At 36.0% G+C, this 26,905-nt stretch overlaps 1 protein-coding gene across 13 annotated transcripts in view; it reads right to left on the bottom strand.

Annotated features, from left to right (window-relative positions):
- Window positions 1-26,905, bottom strand: part of NEDD4L (NEDD4 like E3 ubiquitin protein ligase) — a 180,086-nt gene that overhangs the window by 14,274 nt on the left and 138,907 nt on the right. For 6 of the 13 annotated variants that reach the window (XM_055790365.1, XM_055790366.1, XM_055790357.1 and 3 more), the window contains 11 exons: window positions 26,661-26,735; window positions 26,096-26,155; window positions 18,380-18,511; window positions 17,762-17,881; window positions 14,963-15,160; window positions 13,543-13,620; window positions 12,233-12,287; window positions 12,087-12,143; window positions 7,540-7,598; window positions 3,058-3,123; window positions 1,489-1,718 (listed from right to left, as the gene is read on the bottom strand). In XM_055790365.1, the coding sequence (XP_055646340.1) occupies window positions 1,489-1,718; window positions 3,058-3,123; window positions 7,540-7,598; window positions 12,087-12,143; window positions 12,233-12,287; window positions 13,543-13,620; window positions 14,963-15,160; window positions 17,762-17,881; window positions 18,380-18,511; window positions 26,096-26,155; window positions 26,661-26,735 (1,130 nt within the window). The remainder of the gene's footprint in view (window positions 1-1,488; window positions 1,719-3,057; window positions 3,124-7,539; window positions 7,599-12,086; window positions 12,144-12,232; window positions 12,288-13,542; window positions 13,621-14,962; window positions 15,161-17,761; window positions 17,882-18,379; window positions 18,512-26,095; window positions 26,156-26,660; window positions 26,736-26,905) is intronic. The other 7 variants (XM_055790367.1, XM_055790358.1, XM_055790363.1 and 4 more) reach the window with 4 other exon arrangements.

The raw sequence follows: 26,905 nt of genomic DNA, 5'->3' as shown, positions 1-26,905 counted from the left end.
TCCTCAACAGAAGTATCTCGCAGTTTGTGGGTAGGCTGACCTAAGTCAAACTGTCATGTTATGATCAACAGGATTCCACCTGTGGCAAGTGTAAGGGCTGTGCTAACCTGTTTGAAGGATAAAAGCCTAGTGTCATTGAAAAACAGTAAAATTCCGCCACCAGCTTCAGTGGAATGAGAATTTCACCTAAGCTATCTCTTCTGCCAGGTTTGATTATTCACTCTTTCCAGCCAAATTTCAGGGCTTACAATTTTAGGATTCTTTTTTGCAGTAGTTGCTTTTAGTTCTTGAAATATCTGAATGTACTGAAGAGGAATTAAGTATAGGCCCATGGTCTGACTGTCCTAGGATAAAGCATATTTTCTTACTAGCACCTTAAACTGCACACACTAGAGAATGTCTCTGAAATACGCTTAACCACCAGGATATTGAAAACAGTTGTCAAAGGTCTAAGAGCTTTTAACTGGGTAATAGAACATTAAGACTTGTGTGAATGTGTGTGTCACAATAAGACATTAGTGTAAAGGTAGTATTTTTAATTTGCTGCATGTTCTTAATCTGTGAAGAAAGATACAGGGGTTTTAAGTAGACTTTTTTTAATATATTTCTTAAAATTTTTACCTTCTGAACGTAAAATGAAATAACATTCTATTTTAAATACCTACAGTGACCTATATCCCATAAGTGGAAATATTTCAAAACAAATTTTTATCCAGCAAACTCTATTATCACAGACATTCTGTACTAGTCAGTGTTGTGTTTCCCTTCAATGGCAGAATGTGTCTTCTCTGAGACACATATGTGATAAAACTCTCATTATGCAGTCTTTGTTCATCTGCTTTACAATCTATTCAACAGTTATTTCAGAAGATACTGACATAAAACCATCACAACTACTGCCTGCAATTAAGAAATCCATCCTCAGTGTAGCTAAGTAGACAATGTGGAACTACATACAGCATATTACAACAAATATACTGTAAGAAAAAGACTTGCTCTCTCATTTAAACTAATGGATTGCTCAAAGATTTTAAAACTGGACAAATACAAATTTAAACTTATGTAAAGCCACTGTTGTGTGACTGCTGAAATGTAAATGAGAAGCTGTTTTATGAGCTAATTATGAAGGAGCACTGTAATTCTGGACAGCAGGTGTTTCACAATGTAATGGGAGAGCATAAAAAGTCTTTCATCTGACATTGCTCTTTCCACTATTACCAGCCTCAAAAATGGCAGTTTTGCTGCAAGCAGGGCAACATCGAATACTGTCTTAATAATGAAAATGGTTTATGAGATTTCAATGACAAGCTGAAAGTTTGTCTGAAAAGCAAGGAAGAAACGATAATACAGAACAGAGAGATTTGACTGTAAGTGTGCATAGTGATGCACCACGAAGGATGATCTAACTACTTTCCAGTGTAACTTTGCTCTCATGCAAAATCTAACATATATCCCCTTATGAATGGAAGCATTTTAATGGACACTTACGTGGCTGAATATTCAAAGAGACCATAATAAGGGTTAAACATCTCCTTGGACAAGAGAAAAAACCATTCTCTGGCCACCCCTCCATAGTCAAGTCCTTTTTCTGACTCAAATTCAATCCAGAGCCTGGCTTTTAGTACATCAGGTCTCTTCACAGACATGATTCTTCTGTAGGACTCCTCAAAAATATTATTTCTGTGTAGTTTCATTTCAAATCTGTTCGGTATATCAGCCTACGTGAAAGAAGATTATATTATACTTGTTAGTCTCAATAAGTAAGTCTTCAAGCAAATTGTTGACCAGTGGTAATGACAGATAAATCATATGATGTAGAAAGTTTCCCCTTATTTTTGTTTTCCAGTGCTCTCCAAGTCTACTAGGTTGATAGTATATGGTGAACTAGGTAAGCTCTGGTGTAGTGGTGGTTCTGAGGTTTCTATGATATTTGACAAAACAACGAAAGAAAACAAACAAACCAAAGAAAGTGCTAATGATGTGACTATGCTCTATTTTAAGGGCATTTTAGCTTAAAATAGAAACAAGTGCACAGGATTTATGCAACCACTTTACTCAGGTATCTATAAAGGCTGGAACAGTTTCACAAGAACACATCTGGTCGCATACAGACAACAGAAGCAAACTGCAAAGATGTAAACAAATGAGAATCAGGCCACCAAAATGTTTCAGAAGCTCTGTTTAAACAGGAGGGAGCCAACACCCATTATGATTTAGCCCAGGGAGCTAAATTCAGAAAAGACAGAACTGAAACAAATTAAGAATTTTTAAGACAACAACTGGATGAACACAAAAACATGACACACACAGCCAGGTATAGTTTTCCTGATAAAACTGACTTAAAACAACTGTTTCGGAAGGTTTGCTTTTTTTTCCTGACAACTGAAGTGCTTATTGTATACAATCACTGGCCAAACTCAAGGCGAGAAGTCAAGAAGCTATCAATAAACAGGTAAAGACAGTGGCAAGTCCCCCTTCAAACGATAATTGGTGTTGCTAAGGCTATTTACTGTTAAATTATGAGTTAGTATCACATGCAAGCCAATACTAAACACTCTCTTACATTAAAGATGTTAATGAAAATACTTTTTTTCACACAACAAGAACACTAGAAGCTTGTGCCAGATCCAGCACAACTGTGGGCTCTGCCAGCTTGTTCCAGCTCTGCCTTTCAAAGTCCACTGTCGCAGATGAAGGAGAAATATAAATTCTCAAGCCTATTTGTAAACTAACATACCAATTAGTCTCGGTTGCAATGAGAACGGGTGAATCACTGCTACCTCCTTGCTGCCTTCATCATTCTCATTTTGCGTTCAAGTAGAAAAATGTAAGTCTTAAAGATCTGTAAATGTTTTTGTTGAGAAATTCATCAAATTCAAACTTCTCTTAATTTGTTTGGTTCCTACTTAACCTCTTCAGTCGTAGCACAATCAAGAAAAATGGGCAAGTACGTTAGAGCAAGATACAACCCCATTCTGCATCTATGCTTGGAATAGTAGTGTTTCTCCCAGACATAGTGTAATTGATTCCAACATGAAGCAGCACGTTTCTACTCACTGGTTTCTTTAACTTCTTCCGGAAATAGTCATATTTCTGTTTGAACTCCCTGGAATACGGAACTGCCTATCAGAGAAAGAATCATAAATACAGATTATTCCAGCTGTTCAGCAGTTTGATATTCCAGTATTATTTAAACCAAAAAGAAACTTAAAGACATGCTATCTACATATGTATGCCATAGGTTCATCTAAAGCTCACCACTCATGAAGTACAGCAGCCAAAATTTCCTCATTTCTCAGTGTGTAACTTAAAAGGTATGAAAACTTTCGACCCAGTTCTTCTGGTCCTCTACTTACCCTCATTTGATTTTTTTTCTGCTTTTAGGAACAGAAAAGAGCAAAAGCAATTTTTAACACAGACAAAAAATTTGAAATGTGTTGCTGCCATCCATGTGTCTTATTAGGAAATAATGAGCATGCCATATGATAACTGACTTAAAAATCACTAGTGTTACCACAGAATATAGATTTGCACAGCTGCTAAACATGTTCGGTGCTACTCAAAACAACACAAAATTAAAAGAATTTTCAAAAATGAACCTAAGAACAAGTTAAGGGGCTCCAGTAAAGTTATGACATTAACAACGAACAGCATTTGCCTTCCAAAAAGCACAGGGAACAATGTAACTACACAGCAGAGTTGACTAGGCAGGGGAATGTCCATGGGTAGAAATTATCTTTTCAGCCCAACATGAATGAAATTAATTCTTAACAGTTATCAAACTATATCAAAACTATTTTGTAAATAACTTATAATGAAAATACACATTTTCATAATGACTTTAATCCAGAAACTGAAAGCATTTCATAAACAAATTAACGTTCTTTTGAATCAAGTACAAGTCACTGTGTAATATTTATCTGAATACTCACTCAATGCAACTGCCTGTGAGTTAGATCACATTTTTAAGTAACAGCAACATAACAGAACAATTTTAGAAGTTCAAAAAAAAAAAAAAAAAAAGATGACACAGTAGAGGTTGGTAGAATTACATTATTCTGCAGAGCTGGAAATTGGTTTCTGGCATATGTAAACAGCCCTTAACAAATGCCACAGGTCTCTGTAATATTTACATGGATTTCCAGATACCCAAAAGGCCTCTCAGGACAATTCCACGCACGGACAACTCAAGGTTCGACAAAGGTTCTCACAACCTCTGTCATTCAGGGTTTTGAAGGACATTTCTATTTGAACCCTGCACTTCTCTTTCCTGCTAACATACTGGATAGGTAAGCAAGGATTTGACGCTAAGCTAGAAGATTGCCATGCTTGGTGTTAATCCATAAGCCACCCAGCTGCTGACCATCACAGTAGTCAGTAAGGCGTCAATATTCTTTTCTGCTACTGACTGGTTGCCATCAGACTCCTTTGATTTTGCACCAGATAGGGTATGTGCACAAACACCCAAAGAGACCAAGCCTCTGACGGTACCAAGTACTACCAGACACAAAAGCATTGAAGTGCATCAGCCATCAAGCAGGAGTACAGATAAGAGCCATCCATGCTCCCGATCGCCTGGCCGATGACTGCAACCTAAGTTATTCAGCCTTCAGATGAAATGGCCGTAAAACAGTTGTGAATTAAACTAATGTACAGGAACAGGCCGGAAAAATGATACTATGACAGGTACCAGTCTGGCTCTAACAAATAACTGCTAAGTATTTAAGTGAGATTCCTTAATTCTCTGCAATTTTTTTGACAATTAATTTTTTGAGAATTAAGGATCCTTAATTCCCTGGGGTTTGACACCATACACAATATTACTTTAAACAGGGTTTGGGAAGAGCTGGGGGGGCGGAGGGGGAAGGCTTCCTGGACTCCTTCATATTTTCCAACTACATCCTCACTTTCCTCTGCTCTACTGTTCCTTCAAGATGAAAGGCTAGACCTAGTAAACCAACTAGCTAAACAAGTGACGGGTCATTTCTTGGAAGCAAAGGAATGATCTCAATTTCCACAGGACCCTGAAGGCTGAATCACAAATTGGAAAGCTTTGCTTCAAGTTCAGTTTCTGGGTGAGGACTGGGATTTTGGGGGAGGGAAGGTATAGGCTGGTTTTGAAATGGATTCATGACTGGATGTAGGTGAGAGTGGAAGGTGGAAATATTTTTGCATGGTCTTTTTCTTGTGGAGACATGAAAAATTAAAAAAACCAAAATAATTTCACTCTGACTTTACTGCAGCCATTAAATAATCTTTCAACATGTTTCCATTGTTTAAATGCAGTGTGAAATGCAATTTAAGTAGTTCTTTGTTTTTGTCATGGCACCAAAAATACTATTTAAAAGCATTAAGATGAATCCTTAATGCTTATATGACTGTAAAATGGATTCGATCTTGCTTTCTCTTTAAAAAAAAAACCAAAGCCCCAAACACACACACAACTGGTTTTTCCTTAATGGGATCATGATTGACCCTTGTTACCTTTCCCAGGTAGTCTTTCTCATTTATGCTTAACATTTCTGGAAAAATAAACATTTAAGAATTTGTACAGCATACTGTATATTGGTACCTCAAGCAGTAAGTGCACAATAAATAGGTAAATCACTCCAAAAGCAATTATTTCAAACAAGTGATTATTATTAATCTTATTAATAAAAAAGAACAGTTAGAATTACACCATGCAGTAGTTAATCTGCTGTGTTCTGAGACCCTTAAAAATCCTGAGGGTTTACCCCAAATAAAAAGGTATTCTTGGCACCTGGAAAGATCTTAGGGTTGGAAGTCTGATCACTCAGAATACCAGAAAATGGCATAAACCAGCAGGAAAAGGTCAAAGAATCACCCCATATATTTGATGTTTTGAAAACTGGATATTAAAACAAAAGCACATATTTATTTTTTTAAGCTGATATTCTGAAATCTCTTAGTTTATTTGAAGTAGCTTATATGTCCCTTAAAACTGGTAAGAGTCAATTTTTGTCTTTTTTACACTTTGAATGCACATAGTCACAGCTTGCCCGTATCGAGTGGAAACAACTTTTTATTATCCAGAAATCCAAAAATGAATAGCACAATGTCTCAGCTCAGCAAAGCTCTATTGTCAGTAACGACCCAGGTAACAGGTAAATATGAACATTTCTCCGATACCTAAAAACTTACAACAGAGGATTCAGTACAGAGAAATTAGTCTGAAACGCCCAAGATCTCCTGACTTACAATTTGGAGCAGATATAGTGCCCATCACATAGTTTATGTAGAAACACAGTATTTTAACACATTGGAGGAACAAAAGGTAAGATGCAAATACTGTTTATTAACATTGTATATTAATATTGCATATTAATGTTGTTTGTTTTCTATAATTTATTAATAATATTGTTTGTTCCACACTAAGTAATTTATAGTATCAGCAAGTGTGGAGAAAGAAAAAACCTGAAGAATATTTTACACTTATATTAGATGTAATTTATTTAACATCACACTTTTTCCCTCAATTCATTTATCCAGATGTCAAGAGTATGCTAAAGATATCACTCCACTACTTTTATCCTGGAATTTCATCATTGCAATAAGCGGTAAATACAACAACAAAACCCATGCTGAAATACTAAATTTATTGTTCAGCCAGGGATCATGTCAGTAACAGATCACTTTGAAAAACCACATTCATCACCACTTACTGCAGAAAGCTTTGGGTTGCAAGAGGAGAGTGGAACAAATGAGAAATTATGGGTTTCCTTGTGTTACAGAGTGTGAAACACCACTCAGACCATTTCGGTATACAGCTTCTGAATGGATGGAGCTTCACTCAGAAATAACACAACAATATAAAAAATTAAAACTGGCCAAATAAGATTCTCTATCCTTCTGAAGACCCTTCTCTTCCTCCCCACTGAAGCAGAGGTATTCTGTGATTTACTGTCATATCTACTGATCAAAAACGTTTCCTAGACACTCCAAGGCAGAGGTCAACTTCACATGCTAATGGCTGCAAGACAGGAACCACACTGCACCACTGGAAAAACTCCCTGGCTAGGTGGCTTCTGCTAGGAAAGCCTCCGAACCCATTGAATTTGAACCTATTGTCCAACCTGGGAATACTGTGCACAACACTGTACTTCCAAATGCTCCAGTGATTCCTAATTGGCCCACTACTGCTTTGGCCCACTGGCAGCAGGCTGGAAGAGAAAGAGTCCCCAGTGCACTCCAGCCTATGCCTACCAAAACAGGGTCCACAGAGTGGTACGACAGTTTGAATGCCGTGAACAAGACATCAGTTTTGGGGCATCTTGGCAGTCTGCCACTAGAAGGCAGCTCCCGCTGCCCTTGCACTCACAAAAGCAGGCACCTGAGCATCCCGTGTCCATCAGTAAAAGGCAATGCAAGGCAGAGGTCCTGCTTCCAGGTCTGTTCATCAGGCAGAGTCTGACTGATCTGGAGAACAGGAATGACCTGCTGCTCAGTAATGCCTCCTGCCTGTACCCATGTATGTGAGTCACAGCATTTAATGGAAAAAAACCACACGGCAGTACTTACTGGACCAGTAATTGCTGGGTTCTGCAGTCTGGGGTCTTCCCACTGGGTAATTTTATTGTCTGTAAATAACAAAAGAAATTATATTATTACTTCTCTTATTACCACAATGTGAATTTACGTTGGTTTTTTCTCCCTGCAACTGTTTTCCCTACCACTTCCACAACTTAGTATTTCAGGGTTAGAAAAGGCTGCATTCACCCATCTACATCTAAAACCCATCACATCGTTTAGTTGAAAACACTCATTCAAAAATGCAAAACTACAAGAGAATTCAGTGTATTTACACTGCTTTTATTTCAGTGTCTGTTGTACTAGACATGTTCTATTTGAACATGGTCTTGGCTTCAACTCATAGTAGAAATACACAGGCATCATGCCTGAAAGGTAAAGGAACCCTAAACCTTTGTCAAATACAGACTAAGTTTATTTTTTTGAAATTTTGCATAAAGATAGCCAAAATGTAATACTTTAAAAAAAAGAGTCTGCATTTAAATTGGGAGGGAAAAACATCTCTTTAATAAAAAAAAACCCAAAAAACGCACGTCCTAGACACTGATTTCATGAAAAGGTTATAAGGACGGTTAGGGAGGCAAAATTACAGTTATGGTATAGGAGACCATTTAATTTTGACCAAAGGAGATTTTGGCAGTAATGCAACAGAATCCAGTTCTTTTCATCTACAGTTTTTAAGAGCACCAGGAGGGTGATATGGTAAGGTTATACAGGACCATGGTGAAACTCTCCCTGCCTCCAGACAACTGGTCCTCACAAGATTCTGAACACAACAGAATCACAACAAAATGATGATGTTGCAACAATAAGACAATGTTCCAAAAACCAAACTAGATGCCACCTGCAATAGCAAGGTTTAAGTCATCCACTTCCTGCACTGAAAGGGTAACAATAATATATCTGTTTGTTACATACATACTTTGAGTTATGAACTGTATATTAAGATAGTAGTCCAGATCTTAAGTTTTGTAATTGCTAGGTTTGGGAATAAACACACTATCTTTCAAGAAAATTGTTTTTATGGCTACTATAGGTAAAAGCAAAGAATCAAACCCACTTACATTAAAACACAAGTATTTTCCATGTCTCTACAGTTGGAAAAGCCCTGTAAGTATTGAGCAGTCCAAGGTAGTTTTAGAATGGACTGGGATTTGAAAGGTGACATTCATTGAATGTTAACTGAAGAAAACTAAAAAATATCATATGCACATTTCAAGAAAATTGATCTATCAGTTAATTTAGTATTAAAATGCTATCTTATTTCCCTTTATACATTAAGTCTATTTAGTGTTTATCAAAATTACGGAGGAAGGCTGTTAGACTTATAGTTCCAGAAGCCACATGAGATCCACAGACCAGAGCCTGCCATACAGGTGAGATGCCAAATCATGCCCTTTTCATCTTGCTTCAACCTGTTCAGTCAAATTTCCTTCAATGAAGTTTGTTTTATAGCAATTCATCTCTTACACCTACTTGAACCTAACAGCCACAAATCATGGTGGTAATTTTCTATGAAATCAAAGATAATAGAACTGGAAATGACTGCAAGTTTGTCAATTCTTTCTTATTGCCCTACAAACTTAAGAGTGTATGATATTACTGACAAATCTTTGCCTCATTTGCTTTTCAGAGTACTTCATATTATAAATGCTATTCCAGAGCTTAAATGCCCCAACAATTAGAAAGGTCTAACGTGAACCACTACCTGGAATTGCAGCTCAAGATTCTCTGTCTTATGCAAAGTGGGTATCGATAACATTCATTCCTTTTGCAGCACATTTTTGAAAATCTACCATCTCTCAAGTCTTTGCACAAATACAATACTCTGTAGTTCCCCACAGATGAGGCTCTAGGGGTCTTTGAGGATTCCCTGTTCTCCTCTGTTTCCTCTGTTCCCTTTCCAAGTGGTCCACTATTTTCTAGAAGTTTGGGACCCCATGCTAGATACAGTATTATCATTACCAGTGCTGAAGAGATTAGAAGGATTATTTCAGGTCTTAAATAAGACATCCCTGTTGATACACCACAGGGTGAGTTAACTCATGTCCAGTTGATGAAGTTTTTCATGCCCTTATCAATGAAAACTCTGTTTATTATTCTTATTCTGAGTAACACTTTGGAACTCTTATTGAACAGCATCTTACTTCACACTACAGTGGCAATTTTGCCAGACTCAGTCTGATTTCTCATCCTGTTTGTTAATGGATATATTGAAGAATGGTGGATCCAAGACAGACTTTGAGGGGAACCCACTTAATAAATCCATCCCTCTGTCAGTGAACCACTGATAACTGTTCTGAATATGGTTGGAAAACCTTTGTGTTTTCCTTCATGACACCTTCCAACAGGTAGATCGTATTTTCCTATGAGGCTCCTAGGAAATGCATAAGTATATGCATACTACAATGAGTAAAGAATACTGTTTTATTCATGGATAGTAAATAACATTGACTTAGCTAGCTAAGGACCAATCACAGAGAACTAGAGGCTGTATTTTTTGTTAAAAAACTGACTGCTGCAGAAATTAGAACTGTTTACAGTTAAAAACTAAAAATCCTATATTTTCAGGCTACTGTGCTACAAGTAATAACTAATTATTTTAACAGTACTTTGCTTTACTAGTTTACATGGCATGCTTAACAGCAGCTAGCATTGCTCCAGAAGAGGAGGTCTCTGTGCTGGTTGCATTAAATGTTTTTACAGTTTCTGTCAGGGGTGAGAAAAACATTTCAAAAATAGGACAACAGTATTGGTTACTTATGCAGAAGAATTACAGAACGTATCTGGGGAACCAGGACATTATCAGTAGCTCAGTCTGTCAACACTGGCAACATTTATATTGTATTCTAATAATGAAACTGACTACAGTTGTTGCATCTTAACTAACCGATTTAGCAGAGTGACTAAAATGATGGCCCAGCTGCATATTTTCGGTGAGCACAGCTGATCACACCCGTGAGTGATTCCAGCGTATGCTCTCAAGTTAGCCATGAAACAAGTGAGGGCCAGCAGGCTCTGTCACAAACCTATCATGGTCAAATCCTTACCACTACTGTGAAAGCAAATACTACTATTGATATTGCTCAAGCCAAATAAATCACTGAGCACTGAATGCTGTCTGCAGTCATTCCCTAAATACTTAGCACAACATTATCACAATGGAGCTGCAATGTATCCACTGTAATACCACTGCCAGCACCTCTGCTCCTACAGTCCACCTTTAACTGTAGCACCGGGGCACCACATTGAGACCAAACCAGCGTTTGTTGGAAACAAGCAGCATTATAAAAAAATGGTCTAAACTTTTGTAAAAATTGCTACATAAAACACTAAAACCACTCAGATCAAAAGAGGGACTAAAGAGAGATTTCAGATGCAAATATATTTAACAATGATAAATTATTTGGGCAATTCTAATTAATGTACACCTTTAAAATTCCATTTACTTTTAGAGACTAATACATGGTTAAGTAGATTCAGGAGACTGAAAAATTAAAACTTTTTAAAGGAGGTTGGGAGGCTGAACAATTATAAAGATGTTTTAAACATGACAGTTTTCACCTGTGACATTTCAGTGGCAGCAGTTTAGAATAATCTGCCGTATTTAAATTTCTAGATATCTGTTGGGAAAAACAATTACAGAAGGTATAAAGAGCAATAATTCTGTACTGATGTTTGAAAGAGGATAACTTTGTGCTTGACAAGTGTATTATTTCTAATTTTTATTTAAAACTATTTATACGATTTTAAAATGCATATTACTTTAGAGACAGTCTTTTAATAATGATTTAATAATGTCAAATATACAACTACAGATAAGCATCAGAGTCAGTGTAACTGATACTGAAAGAAAAACATAATACTGTCAAAATATGTGTAATAATTTAAGATTTTAATTCTTCCAAGTTTTGCTTAGCATAATACCCTCTTCTACTGGTTTTGCGAGTTATCCATTTTTGTGAAGATTATGTCACCAGTAGAAATACCTCATTACAAAGTCCAGCTGAAGTCTTAAAAAAAATAGAACAAGGGAAGAAGAAGAAACAACCCAACATTCCTGGGTTGCTTCATTATCAAACAACAACAAAAACTCACACAGTAGTTCTGAGATGCTGTAATAAGACAAGTCTACAATGAAACATCACTTACACTAGAACTTCACTAACAGAACTGAATAATATTAATGGGCTGGGTGCAGTTTAACATGCTGTAAATAGGAAATAAGATCAGAATCAGCACTGCCACAAGACCTTAAAGGGAGAGGAAAAAGTACTTGTCAGTGCTAATTTCTCCACTGCCTGTATGTGGAGTTGTGGCTATATGATCTTTTCTCATCTTATTTTCTATTCCTAGTGTATATTTTAATTTATTAAGTGCAAATAAGCCATGGGATCATCAACAACAACAACAACAAATTCAAAATATCAACAAGAACAAAAGAAACCACAAAGAAGAAATGTTAATGCTTCACAAGTCAGAGAGGGACAAAGCTTGATGAGCCAATTAAAAGCAAGCTTTCAGTGAATATACAGTACCGTATGAGGGCACTAAGTCTCTGGTATCAATGTCTCCACATATCAACACCTGGCTTCCTAAATGAAGAGTAAAATTATAAAGCTTTCACTTCAATATTTATTACCTCCCTTTGTCTATTTGCTGTAGTACCTGAGTGCTTACTTACTATGGTCTATGTAAAACGTTCTTCCATCCAAATGTATTCTTTCCTCCCAACCAGGCTGGAATTGGGAAATAAAAAGAAAGAGAGACCATAAGTGAAATACCACCACTCTCATACAGCTCAAAGCAACACATTATCCACACCTACATAATAGTTGTGAATATCTACCTGCCTGATAGATACCTGTGAGGTAGAAAACATGAAATGAACACAGATGCATTATGTTAAGGCCAAAAATCTAGGAAAATTCAAAGAACTGGCTATTTATACAGTTGACCATGTCAGATAAAGTAAGTATTTTTTTAAAGCTTGGAAGTGGAAGCTTCTTGCATCAGGGTTTACACCCATCCCCTACTACGAGGAAACAATCACAAAGAATACATTATCCATCACTGGTTAGGTTTGAGAGTTTCTGCTTCTGAAACACGTGGGTTATTTTTACTGTAAGTATAGAAGCCAGGATCTCATTACAGTGAGACAAGAACATCTAACCTAGTCCTCAGTTCTTCCCATTTTATCCATTCCCTTTCTTCATCTTCCAAATAATTATAGTATAGAAAGAAGAATAAATGGCACACTTGGTATATGCAATGCTGTCCAGCCTAGCACTCATTCCACCCATATGCTGTACATAAGCTTCAGCCTTCTATAAAATATAGATGAGAAATTATTTAATTTTGATCTTTTTTGAGAAACTCTTAAGTTCTGTAGTCATTTTTACCTCACTCAAAAATGGAGTTTAACCGAGTTTAAGATCTCTTACTAGTAAATTATGTATTTCCAGTGATACATGTCAGGCTATTCTGATTTCACTGCATGTTTTACCTCTTGCAATTAACAGAACAACTGTAAACTGGCCCTCCAGCTACTCTCATGCAGTGCCTCCTATCTAAGCAATGTATTCTCTGCAGAATATAGAAGTTTCATTGAAAAATCAAAATCTATTTAGATTTCTAAATGCCTGAATATGCTGGTATATTGACACAGCTCGCTTTGAACAATCTACTCCATTTTTTACTAAAGCAACAGGTAATTATCTAAAAGTACATAGAGAAATTTCTTCAAAGTTCAATGCTTCAGATATGCAAAGAAACACAAAATTGTTTCAGAAATACTATGGGCTGGCTTCGAAGAGCCTGACTGATTCACAGATCACAAAAGCTTTTTGGTGCTATATATAAACATAGCTTTAGTATCTTCAGAAAAGTGATGTCAGCAACATATGTGTCCACATACAATATATGACTGCCATAATAGATTAGATGACATAAGATAGCACGTACATATCAAAATACATACACATTACCACTTACAGGAAGAGGGCCCAAATCATTAGGGTTCAAAGGGGCTTTTGATCTCAAATGCACTGGAAACTTCAGTCGTGGATCCTCCTGTAACAGAAATATGGAACTGTAAAGCCAACAGATCAAGTTAGATCTACATACTAAGTCAAACACAGAATTATCTGGAAAGTAGATCTTCCTACATTACAGTTATTCTTTTATTTTTACTTTTTGAGACTAAACCAAGATTTATGAAAGCGATAGAACACTTTGTATTTGGATGTGTCACATACTTTATTAGGATTCATATACTGAAATGATTTTTTAAATGTTAAGAGTTAGTTAGGGTGATGCAAGACTTTGACTCCATTAAGTGTGCTGCATTATCCAGAAGTACGCTTCAAAAAATACAGCCTTGTTCTTTGGAACGCATGCACTCCCATAAGGGGCATTTAGGTACATGCACGCATTTTTGGCTCTTAGAAACCTAAGAGAAATAGGCCATCCTGTCACAAAAAGGCTCAAAAAGGATGAAAATGAGCTCCTTACATTTTTATTAATGCATAGGTTTATTACATCAATGTCCAAATGAGGCAAAAAAGGTCAAGTAAAATAGGTCACAGAAGACAATATTAGGCAAAAAAATGCTTGAGATTTCCACACACATAATTTACCTACATGCAGCTGGGAGCACCATTAAAAATATGTCATGTAACTAGTGGTCACTGGGAATCTGAATGACGCCTCAGGAATTGAAGTGCAACTCATATTTCAATGATGATGTGAAATGCTGTCTTGCCTTTGACATTTTTTACCTAGTGTAATGTTATTTCTTCAATTTGTTGGCCAAAATTGCAGAATTATTGAAGTATAGATTCTCATGACATAAAACAAGTAATAAAATGGATTCTGCTAACTGAAGAAGATGAACCCATATTATATTAATACAAAAGTAGTGCTAGTCACAGTGAAGTACAATACAATTATGGACAGTCTCAAACTGAACTACAATCCAAATCTCCACTGCACTGTATGCCTCCAAAACCCACATTTGTTGAATATAAATGGCAGTTACTTGTATGCAATGATTTTTCAAGAATAAAAAGGTCAACTACAAAATGTAAAGCACTACTGCATGATATATCACGTATAAATGCACCAAAATCTAAGAGGATATGAACAACTAAGTTTCTTTTCTCCAAGCACGGTGATGGCAGCACTCTAGTCATTTCAGGAAATTAGCTACTCAAGTCTATTGCTACTGTACAGGACAGCATGGAGGATTCACTACGATTACTAGAGCAGCTTTATGACAAGTTAGGCTGACAATTCCCCTCTCAAAGCAAGATGAATCCCAGAATAAAATGGGGGGTATATAGGCAGGAAAACAAAGACAGAAACATTTAAAAGATGGGAACTGATTTACAATTCATTATCTAGAATGTCTTACCCATGTAGTAGTTTTAGTATTATGATCAATGAAGAAGGGCCTGCCATTGGGTGCTATTCGCATCTCCCAGCCAGGAGGAAGGAAGCTTTGTGCAACTTTGTGTTGTGGTTTAGGAGAGTTGTAAGGTGAGGGCTGTGGAGACTGTGGATTGGAAAGCGTGTCCTTCACTGCTCTGCGCACAGGGGAGTCCTTGATACCCTGAAGAAAATGAAAGATACTAAGAGTTGTCAAATGTCACTCAATACTGTAAAGGTATAAAACTTGATTTCAAAGCAAACATTTTTTTCATTCCAGATGTAATTAATAGTAGAAATAAGTCCTGGGACTGATTTCCTAGAACACACTTCGCTAAATTCCGCTCCTTGTAACATACTGAGCTTCCTGCTGTGAAGGACACAGTGTTCTATCACTTCCCTCTACAATGGTAATGTCCACAGTATTTACTTCTGGTTACATATTTCACTGCAGCTGCCCTGTACATGTCAATATTTCATTTTACAAAGGAAAAATAAAAGCATTACTTTGTTCTTCATGGTGTAATGTATCTCAGTCTTCAACAAGAGAGTATCCTAAATGTGAGGGGATGTTTTCCACTTTTCAATGCATTGAAAAGTGGAAAACATATTTAAATATGAACCTAAATTAAATTTCTAAACTTAAAGTTTGTTAAAAACCAGAAGTCTGCAGTTACAGATTTTTGGACAATTTTAAAAAATTATTTTCTTCATAAAAATGACAGCTACAAAACTGCTTCACTGATCGATGCCTATTGGTTAAAAACAGAAGTTACATTAGATGGTGGGTTTTATTTTAAATTTCACTGGGAAAATGCACATTTAGATGCCTAAATAGCTTGAAAAATTTGATCCAGATTTATTCACCTTTGAAAACACAAACTAACACAATCAGAAAACAAGACTTAAGTACTATGTTTAAACCTCGTTTGCATTTGTACTTTTCAGTTACTTTCTAAAAACATGCTCTCATTAGCTGATAAGAGTTTGTTTTCTTCTTATTTTACTAATTATTAACATTCAGTAAATCTATGCATGCTTATTTTGGCAATTCTCTCACATAGCCTACATTTACTTACTATTTTTGAGTATTAGATTAGAAAATGAGGTACCAATATGGATATTTACAAAATTATACTACCCTTATTTGTGGCTTGTTCTGAGCTGCATTTGGATGGAAAAGGCAGTTAAGATTACAGTGTTCAAAAGCAGCAATTAAAATATCTTGCATTAAATAAAACTTTCCTTACGTCTTGTACACAAAGAAGTTTAACATTTTACAATAAAAACAACTATTTAAACAAAAGAAGTTGAACTATTTTTTTTCTCATGATTGTATTCTTTTAAGATTTTAAGTTTAGTTAAGTCTACACCTTGCTTTTTTTTTTTTTTTAATTAATTCAGAGGTAGGTATAAGAAGACAAGTTTGTGCTCTTCAGAATCCTTGTGGTTTCTAAGCACTGGACAAACTAACCACTAAACTGGTTAGCTGAATAGTCTGAAGTGAAGAGAATGCCAGTTTTGTAGCTGTGGAATAAGTTATTGCCCTTAAAAGCGAGCTCGAGTTTCAGATGCTTAGTTGGTGACTTCCACCAACTCAACCGTTTAAAGCATCAATAGGGAGATGAATGCCCTTTTAATTCAAGAGATTCAGAATCTTTTAATTAAATTTATTTAAATTGTAATGAATTTGGTCTTTAAAATTAACACTGGCAAGAGTAGTTTTAAATAGTCCTTTGTAAAAGGGTTTATCTGAATTACATGTAAGTAGAGATAGTTTATTTAAAAAATTAACTACAATCACCTCACTACAATCTGTCCAATAATCCTACCTTCGTTTAACAACACATTCAGTTTGAATACGTTTCAGTATAAGGAACAAAGGAGAACGATGCATAAAATGAACTAAATATTACAATCTTCACTTGATTGTTGGCAAATGGGACACAAATAGGAAAGAGACGGTGAGAGAGAAGGACAAATAAAGTGCCATTAAGTTCAAAGAAGAAATTTTTGAGAACTTACTCTCCTCCACAGAGCCATGTTGAACTGATTCAAGGGTTTTAACCACACTTTCAGAAGTAAAACACATCTTGTCTTTGTGTAAGAAGCCACTTAAGTTATTCTTCAGACATGTTGCAGCATACATCACTCAACAACATTCTGAATTACTTTTAGATACTTAAAAGAAACTAAATACTTGTTTGAAAGACAAGTATAAAAGGCAATCAGTATCTTAATTGAAAGATTTTCCAAACTCAACTGCATGTATTATTTTCAAGTTATTGGCATCAAAAGAAATGTTTCAGCTTTAAAAAAGTATTTCTGATGTTATACACTCATGGCACTTGAAGGCAGTCAAAACATATGTTTCAGACACGCACACAGATTATGTTTTAGCTGACCAATCCAAATAATCCTATGTAAAATACGCAATTCAATGACCATAGAAGTTCAGTAATACTATTGGTACATAGTATCATGTATATACATATACATATAGTATATATACACACACCATATACATATCAATTATATATATTATGTATATTTATATACATATACATACATACATGTGTATATGAATACATATATAGACACACACACATATATCTAAAGATCCAGACAGAAAACTGCTAAAGAAAAAGGTAGTATCTTAGTGCAAAATCAGTAACAGGGAGAAGCAGTTGTGTTGCATAACTAAAAAGGAATTAGAAAGTTACAAGGACAACAAAGAATGAGAGGTGAGACATAAGTGTTTTTTCTTGGTAAGAGTGTTTCTCACCTCCAGTGGAGCAGATAAAGTTACTGTGGGCGAACTGAGGCTACGAGGCCGTCTTATCTGGGGTTCACTTAAATGGTTGCTGCTGTTTGCTGATGACCCAACCATGCCATCTTCTGCAAGCTATTTCAGAAGAAAACACAAGGTAGCAAATTGTCAGAAACACAGTACATCCAAGAGGTAGACACTTAAATGATGAAATTATTCTTTTTTATTATTATTGTTATTATTATGAGGAAATGTTAAATATACTTTCATAAAGATCAAGTATTTAATTTCATTCCTCTGGAGGGGCAAATAATGTATGGTACTATTAACAGATCAACACAACTTTCAAATTCAATCTTAAGAATGTATTTGCCTCCTTCTAATAGTTCATATGTACCTCTCTGAATTCCTTCCATTGTAGCAATCAACTTAATCTGTACCTTAATATAGTTAAAAGAATTAACAAAAAATCCCAATCATTGCAATTTTTTATGATTATCCTGAGTTGTTATGACAATGCTTAGGATTTTTTTTTTTAATTTCAGAGTTCTGAGGAGCTGCTTCAACTGACATTATACTCAATACATGATAAGTGTTTGCTATCTGAATTAAGCATTATAACAATCTTCATACCTGCATAATGGGCCGTGTCCATGTTGTGGTTCGATTGTTATGATTGACATAGTAAGTACGGCCCTTTGCATCCTTTCTTTCTTCCCAGCCTGAAGGTAAGCCCGGTGTAGTATGTACATAGGCCACTGAAGGCTGTTCAAGCAAGAAATTACTGTATCGTTACTTTATAATAGCTAAAAACCCCCTAAATTTAAGTCTGTTGTTTTTACAAATAAAGGAACTTGTTAACTTACAACAATCTTAAACACAAAAAACATACAGAAGAATATTGTTTCTGATTTAATTCAATATAAGCTCTTATTCATATTCCTTTATGTCAACTAATTTTTTTCTCACAACAGACCTTTTGATTCACTTTTGCACAGATTCAGGTATCTTGTTCACAAAACAACTAAGCTTATATGTCCTCAAATTTTTTCATTTGTAGATTACACATAATGATAAAAAAGGAAATTTGTGTTTTAATGATTTTCCTCAAAAAGGTGGGGTTTTTTTCCCATTTTATTAGTATGGATAAGTAAGAATTACATTAACCATGCAGTCCAGTCAAGATATCTCAAGTTCTGTCCTGTTCTTTACCACTTTGCCTTGAATCAGTTGCAAGAAACCGTTCTGGGTTTAAAAACTGAAGTGTAATTATTTTGTTATAGTTACACATGTTGTATTTAGGGTTAGGTGTCCTGAAGACACAAGATACACCCCAAATTAGATCCCCAACTTTAGTATGAAAAGATCATTTTACTATAAGTTCCATGAGAAAGACAAGGCACTGACTGTCATTAAACAAGTTATGTCAATACTCAACCCAATAGTTATGTTATTACATGTTGCTGATGTTGTCTTGTATACTTCCTGTGAGGAAAACGTTCAATGCTTAAACCAATTGGACATTTTTTTTCTGGGACATACAGAGGGAAGAAATAAATAAATGCATTGTAGCACAAACGACAAAGCTTCTTGAAGAAAAACAGCCTAGAGAGAATTTGTAACACTGATGCTGTCTGCATCTGAATATGTATTTTAGAAGAGGAGGATGCCCATGGAGTTACAGTTTTTAGGCCATAAACTCTACACACTTCTTAAGCTTAGTCACTTTCTAGTTCGGGACTCCTTTTAAGGCATCACTTGCTTGTATAACAAACAGGTATCCTGGCTGCCAGTGAAGCAAAAAAGAAAATCAAAATACTCAGGATAGGCATTTTTCTCAAGTAATTGATGGAAATACCAAGAGTGAGAGAGATACAGGCTTTTTCTCTTATTCACAGCAGATAGAAGCAAACTGCTAAACTCTGCAGAACAGTGTTTTTGCTCTCTTAATGAAGCCCACATACTAATAACTGCATCAAAGTACTGGCATGTGCAAAGTGCTTTTCAGCATCTACGTCTAGATCTTTGGTTCAATAGTGTTTGGTTTAAGTATTAAGATTAATCACATTAAAACATACACTCATACATTAATTATCAGGAGACTACAATACTAGAGATTGCTTTACTCTTTCCAAATCCCTGCTTGGATAGCTGAAGGATGATGAACCCTAAAGGTCTTCATACCACAACAGATTAAAAACCAGTGCTTGAACTGCAGTGTCTTACCAATTTTTTGCAGTTCTTTAATGTTGAATAAACAACATTAATTCCTTTAGAAATAGGCAGCTTTCTACTGCTAAAAAAATGAACCAAACTGCCTTCATCTAGCAGTCTGCTTTTACCACGTCTTTCCCTGAACAGGCTGTAGCAAGGTGCATGGCATTTTGCTTAGAGATGTAAAATATGAATTTACTGGTCCTTAAAAATTTTCAGGTTTAAATGCTGACAGGTAGAACCGCAAAGCAGCACAGCAGACAGAAAAGCAGAACTTGTACTTGAACTACTAAACTTACTGTGCTTGTTGCACCTGAACATCACATTTTCTAACAACAATGTGAGTTCTTGAGCTGGTGTGATAGTTAATGCCAGTGTTCAGATTAAGAAGAAAGGTACCGACATCTGAGCTAGAGAAACAACTTGTATCAATGTCCCAGATGCCAAATGCTGCTCTGGTTGCTTCTCCTTCAACCCCCAACAACCTGCTGCTTACAAGAAGATTTATGAACTCTCTTTAGACTGCTTTGAAAAGAGATTTTTTTACAAGACTTTTCCTGAAAGAAGCAGGATGCTGCATTTAAAAACATGGTTTGAAGAAAGACTGACTGTAAACCCAAATGTCTGACAACAGGCAGCTGCAGGACCTAACAGGGGAAGAAGGCTCAGAAACACATGTATACTATGAATTGTCCTTCGCTCTAAAGGTCAAATTACTCCAGTGTTCATTAACCCAATTCACCTCACAAAGGACTACATATTTAAGGTAACTGCCTACTGCAGAAGACAAAGGCATGTCTTTATTTCAGACATTAGTACTCTTTACGTTAAAAAAAAACAACACCACAAAAGAAACCAAAACCCAACCAACACCCAAACCCCCATTTTTGGTGGTAAGCCCAAAATGGAAAGAATTCTGATTTACAGTCATGCTCTCCTTCTGTCCTTTCACAGAAAACATGTTCTCATGTATCAAATATGAAGGTGTATCATTTTCACTTCTTCAATTTCAGGACATCTCATGGAGATGATGTGCTGCTGTGCTAGGTAAGGGAGAAGCAGAGCATACAGGCTGAAGTTGTGTGCATAACATTAGGCCTTTTGCTGTCACTTTGTGCAGTCTTGCTTATTTTGTTAACAACAGGAGTCACTTTACTGAGACAGCTTTAAATTTGGAAGTCAATACAAATTCAGCACTACACAGTGACAGTATTATTTTAGCATTGAACCTGATATTTTTATTAAAAGTATAAAATAATTGCTGGGAAGAGTTGATCACCAGAACAAACTCTGAATAGAGTAGTATGTCTCAGCCTCACAGCAAGAGAATGAGTAAGCCAATTAACCAGGGGTAGACACAGATTTTTTCATCCATGCTTAGGGAGCCTGAGTTAAACCACTATAGTCATGGTGTTAACAGTTGAGATTAAGCAAAGGTGCCTCTGCTGCGAGTTTTCTTGAGTATTTTGCCCATATCAGAGATGACCATCTGAAACACAGCCTCTCTTTCAGGGCTGGTTCATTCAGTAGTAGCTGAAGTGCAGGCAGAAGGAGATCAGCTCTACAGGCACATGATTTTGGTAAAGATGAAGGACTGAAGACTCAGCCCTGCAAAGTATTAACATTCATATGTGGCTCTGAGCTCTTAAATTCTCAGCAGGTGAATACAAATTTAATTCAATGAACACCTGGAATGGATGCTGGAATACAGAGAAATGCACATGAGTAAGAGATTAAAGATGCTCAAGGAAGACCCTTTAAACCTTTTTAGTATGATCTTAAAATAAAATCAAGGGAAGAATCAGCCTTGAAGATTACCAAATACCTTCACATAGCTTAGAAACCAATTGTTAAGCTTTCTAGTTTTAGAAAGAAGTCTTCCTGGTAAAGTGACAACTGCACTGATGACCATTCTTGTCATGGAAAAAAGCTAAGTATATCCAATGTAAACATTTCTAATCCTCATAATCCAACATTATGAAAAAGTGTAATTCCTACATTACCACACTACTGCCCTGAACATTTAAAGAAACGTTGAGATTGGTCTCCTGGGAATTCAGGATACGTTCTTCCTATTATCTGTCATGTCTATCTATAATAAAGGATACTTTTAATAAAAAAAATATATTTTAAATGTAGCCTGATCAAACATGTTTCAATCCTATGGTTGTGCATTTTATTCAATTTATTTTAAATCTGAAGTAGTCACTATCAAATTACATATGCAAGTACTACTTAAGAAACATATATGCCAAAAACGATGAACTACAAAATTGTAATGAAGTGGAATTAGCAAGATGCATTAATTCAGAGTTTGATGCACTAGAAGCTGTATTTTTTTTTGCCATGAAACAGTAAAAGGAGAAATATCACAAAAAGATTTTTACTTATATTAAAATGATATTAATCTAAAGGAAATTTTTTTCTGCCAAATTTTTAAAAAATTCATTAGCAACTGCATTGTGGCTGATGTTTTAGGAAAACCCTATAATCACTTACAACATACGTAAGATAAATAGGATGAATGCAAAATTAATCAGTAACACTTAGACGGCTAAGTATGATTCCCATTTCCAGTTCAATACCTGCAAACCATTCATTAATATCTAAAATTCCAAGAGTTTCACTGTTTTCCCTGTTTTACTACCTAGATTCTTCAGTGCAAGTATTCTGCATCTTACTGCAAAATGTATTTTCTTTCCTAAAGTATATACTGTACATGCTTTGAGTTACTGTGCAGACCACAAGAGCAATGGGAATTACAGATACATCCTTTTTCTACATGCCACATTCTCTGCTCCAGCAAAATAATTAACTGCAATTCTTGGTCTTGCTTCACATTTTTAAGCCCTCTTTCCTTCCCAGAACTCTTGCTTAAGTCAGTGTGTATTTGCTTTTTAAGAGAAGAGCATGGTTGAGAGAATGAGCTGGAGAACTGCCTAGATAACCAAGAAAGGAAATGCAAAAAGTTTCTGAATGAGTCAGAAAGCTGACACACTACAATAGGAAACAGAAAACAGAGTGAAACAGATGAGGAAAGTAATACCCACTGAAACAAATGAGACTGATTTACTTCTTTCCTGAACAGTCAAGTGCTGAAAAGACTACACTATTTTTCCACTCAGAGCTGGCAGACAATGATCAGGAGACTACCTTTTCCAAGACTTTTCTAATGGTTTCCAAACCATTAATCAGTGGTCAGTAAGACCTCAGTAAGTGGTCTGAAAACAGTCCACAACATTTTAGTTAAAAATCAGATAATCAAGGCATCTGATAGTTTGGGAGAAATTATGAGTGCTCTCACATTTGCTCTATGCAGGCCATTGTCTACAGTACAGAGTAAAGATAAGGTGCGGACTATTCAGAGTTTTTAAATTAAAAAGTCAAACCATTAAGTTGTAATAGCATGCTGCAAATTATCAACTTTGACTGGGAGGATACAAAAACAGAAGAAAGATGTGCAAGTTATGCCACCTGATGTTTCCTTTAACACTCCACCAAAATAAATTCGGCTATCAGCAGCCTTTCTCCTTACTATACATCGTAGGTTAATGCAACCCATATTGCAATCTGCACAACGGAGTTTGCCCTTCAATCTCCTTTCTGTATGTTAGATACCAGTGTAAAAAATATTCTACCACGCTGAGCAGAAACTTGTGAGATTTATAAGAGCCTTCTACCCAAAACCTGAACACTTTGTAACAACTGCCTTCAGTAAATAGTGTGAGGAAAAGAAGTATTATGGTTAAGAACAAAATGTCATGAGAATGAAGATGCTGGGACACATGATGAATTAACTTAGGTTTTGCTCAGACTACTTTTACCATGTACCCTTCACAGAGGAATGACAAAGGTCCTTGGGGACTTAAAAAAAAAAAATATTCTGAAAAGCACAGATATATTTACCCAAACACGCACTTTATCTACATTCATCAGCACCTACTTCATCACACACACTCAAGTAACAAATTTACTCATGTTGTGTCACTGCCCAATACAGTTGCTACCAATATAGTAGTGTCCGCCACACTAACTAGGGCAGATGCAACATTTTTACAGTTACACATCATATTTAGTATACCAGTTTCGTAGGAGCTATCTAAATGCTTAGGCTTGGACCTACAAGGAGAACAAAATATCAGGTAATGTTAGTTTGTATAAATATGCCCTTTAACAGCCTCCTCAGGCCCCAAAGTTCGGTAAGACAGACCACAAAGCAACACAGGCTGTTTCTGACACTCCAAAGCAGATAGGGTAGTATCAGTAGTAAGGCAGTAACATCAACTCGCACTCAAAACAGCAGCAATCAGAGCAATCTTGTCAGGATACGCCACTCTTGGGTTCAACTGCTGTTCCTGAAGGGGCTCAACTTGCTGAACGCAGTGGTCATCAGGCTAAAGAGCCAAGCACGGCTATCACTGCCTTGCTAGCACAATGCGTCTTTCATTCTGATGGCAAAACAGATTCAAGAGGAGACAGTCCTGTACTGGGACTAGCCCAGAAAGAGCCATTAAAGACTGACATCATCTCACACATAGGAAGGCACAGAACTTGGTGCTTCTTGCTTTAAGTACCTCAACCAAGCCAGTTATATAAAGGGGCATCATCACTTAAGCTGCCACAGCATCGCTGTTCTGTGCAGTCCACCCCTGTGCCACTGTCCTGGACACGCGCCCAGCACGCCTGCAGCATTATGCTTCCTTAGGGATGGAGGCTTATGAACATCCGATTTGTGGGTCCAGGGCCAGAAAGGGATTTTGCAGGGATTCTGAATGCAAAACTAAAGTGACCCAGAAACTTCTACTATTGAGAGACTATATCTCTACAAACTTTAGGTGCCTGAAGGACAAAGAGAATGGCAACCTCTGAAGATAATACTTTTGGATTTAAATGCATGAGGCCTATTTAAGTCCTAAATTCTCTACAGATTTGGGTTTCAGAGTATAAATGACACTGAAGCAAGACAAAGTGGGGGAGTAGGGTTCCATTAGTAAGCTGCAATATAATTAAGTAAAACATCTATAATTTAGATGTGTTAATTATGAGTCAGTGAATCTGAACTCAGTTATTTGCAGAACAGTATTAATGTTTTGCTCTAAAAAGTGTAATTAAACCAAGATGCTCTGCCAACAAAAGACCTTCTTTACACTACAGGTCAATATAGCACATGCTTGACTTACTAAGCACTAGGTAAAACAAGTTTTGCAAGGACACAAAACAATCTGGTGTTTGCAGGAGCAAAATACAAGTATGCTCCTCTGATTCTACAATTCAAAAAACAGCAAATATAGACAGTATCACAGAATGATGCATCAACACACAAATTAAGATCTGACATTACAACATATAAATAGGAAACATATCAAGTTTAAATTATATTTCTGTCCCTGAATTAAATTATCTAGGAGCACATACATTCATAGAAGCTATTTATGATAGATACTTTAAAATTATTTCTATCAAATAACTTGCTTCAGACTGACATTTAATCAGGTTAAAAAAGAACGAGATGTTTTAGACAAAGTCCAATATAAATTAAAATCACTTTCCTTGTATTACACTTTCAGAAAAGCACTTCCAGAATTTTAGTGGATGATCAAACTAAAAATTCAGTCTTAGACTACTGAACAACTACTGGAAAATGAAAACTGGCACTAAGACCATAAGAGCTATATGATGTATCACTGTATCTCCACAGTTTTCAAATTAAGGTCAACTTTAAGAATTAAAATGAATTAAGTCTAATGGAGAATAAGGGAAGATAGACGCAAGCTAAGAATACAGCTACATGTATACTGATTTGGTATTTTTAATCCCTGATTCTTTTAATAACAGTTTTTAAAGAATTAGGTATTGTATCTTTCATGTTTTAGAGGCCTACGGTATTTCCTTAGCGCATAGCTTTGTTAAAACTCAGTGGCACATCCACATCATTAAAACATGCTCATATTTGAGTGAAACTGCAGTGAGAAAAGTTGAGAAAATCTGAAACAACAAAAGACCCAAACCCTATTGATTCAGTGGCAGTTTTTCATTCAACACAATGCTGGATTGTGAAAAAAAGTTCCTTATTGTACAAGACCTAAATCTACCCACATTTATTTAGAGATAATGCTTGATAAAGAGTATTATTACCATTGGTTCCTCACCACCTGTGACTGTTGAAGAACAAGCTCTCCTAGATGGACCACTCTGCTGTTAAATGATAATTAATGTTACAGATAAGTATATTTTGTGATGAAGGTAACAGATTACTGTCACATCTTTAGGAGTAAGGAATCACAGATTCATTAAAAGAGAGAAATTAGATGGAAACAGCATTTAAGATAATAACAAAAAAATTGAGTCATCAATCACTGATAACCATGTCAGAATCTTATACAAAAAACCACCATGGGAACCATTTTCTCTCTCCACTGACTAGATATCTACAATGTAGTGAACTAAATTCCATGTTACGTAACTAAAGTTAGCGTGACTATGCTCTCAGTCTCAGAATGTTTTTCTCTCTCATGAATGTCCTCATTTTAGCTGCTGACCGTGATGATATTAATTCGGTATCCATTACTATTTGGGCGAGTCATATGCCCATACTGATGACTGATCTATATCTGACTAGAACTGACCTAAGAAAAGATATTATTCTGAATCACAGAATGTTCAAACAAAAAGAAAGAAATAGAAGTTAGCTTTCGTTTACCAAGGATAATTGAGACTGTTCAGCAACTGTGTCTGTTACGCTGCAAGATCTTAATCTTGAAGAAGGATCTCTTTGCTGGAAAAAAAAGAAAGAAAGAAAGAAAGATGTCTTTTAAGTTAAGGTGTTTTAAAACGTGGTGTTTTATTCAGTAATTTTATTTTTCTTCCATTTAATCCAAACCCCTAAAAAATAATACTTATGATGCAGTTTCTTTAGTTTTAATACTTCTACAGAAACACGGCAAG

This window comes from Falco peregrinus, chromosome Z, assembly GCF_023634155.1.
Source record: "Falco peregrinus isolate bFalPer1 chromosome Z, bFalPer1.pri, whole genome shotgun sequence".
Classification (NCBI taxonomy): domain Eukaryota; kingdom Metazoa; phylum Chordata; class Aves; order Falconiformes; family Falconidae; genus Falco; species Falco peregrinus.
This window is presented reverse-complemented; position numbering and strand designations above follow the sequence as displayed.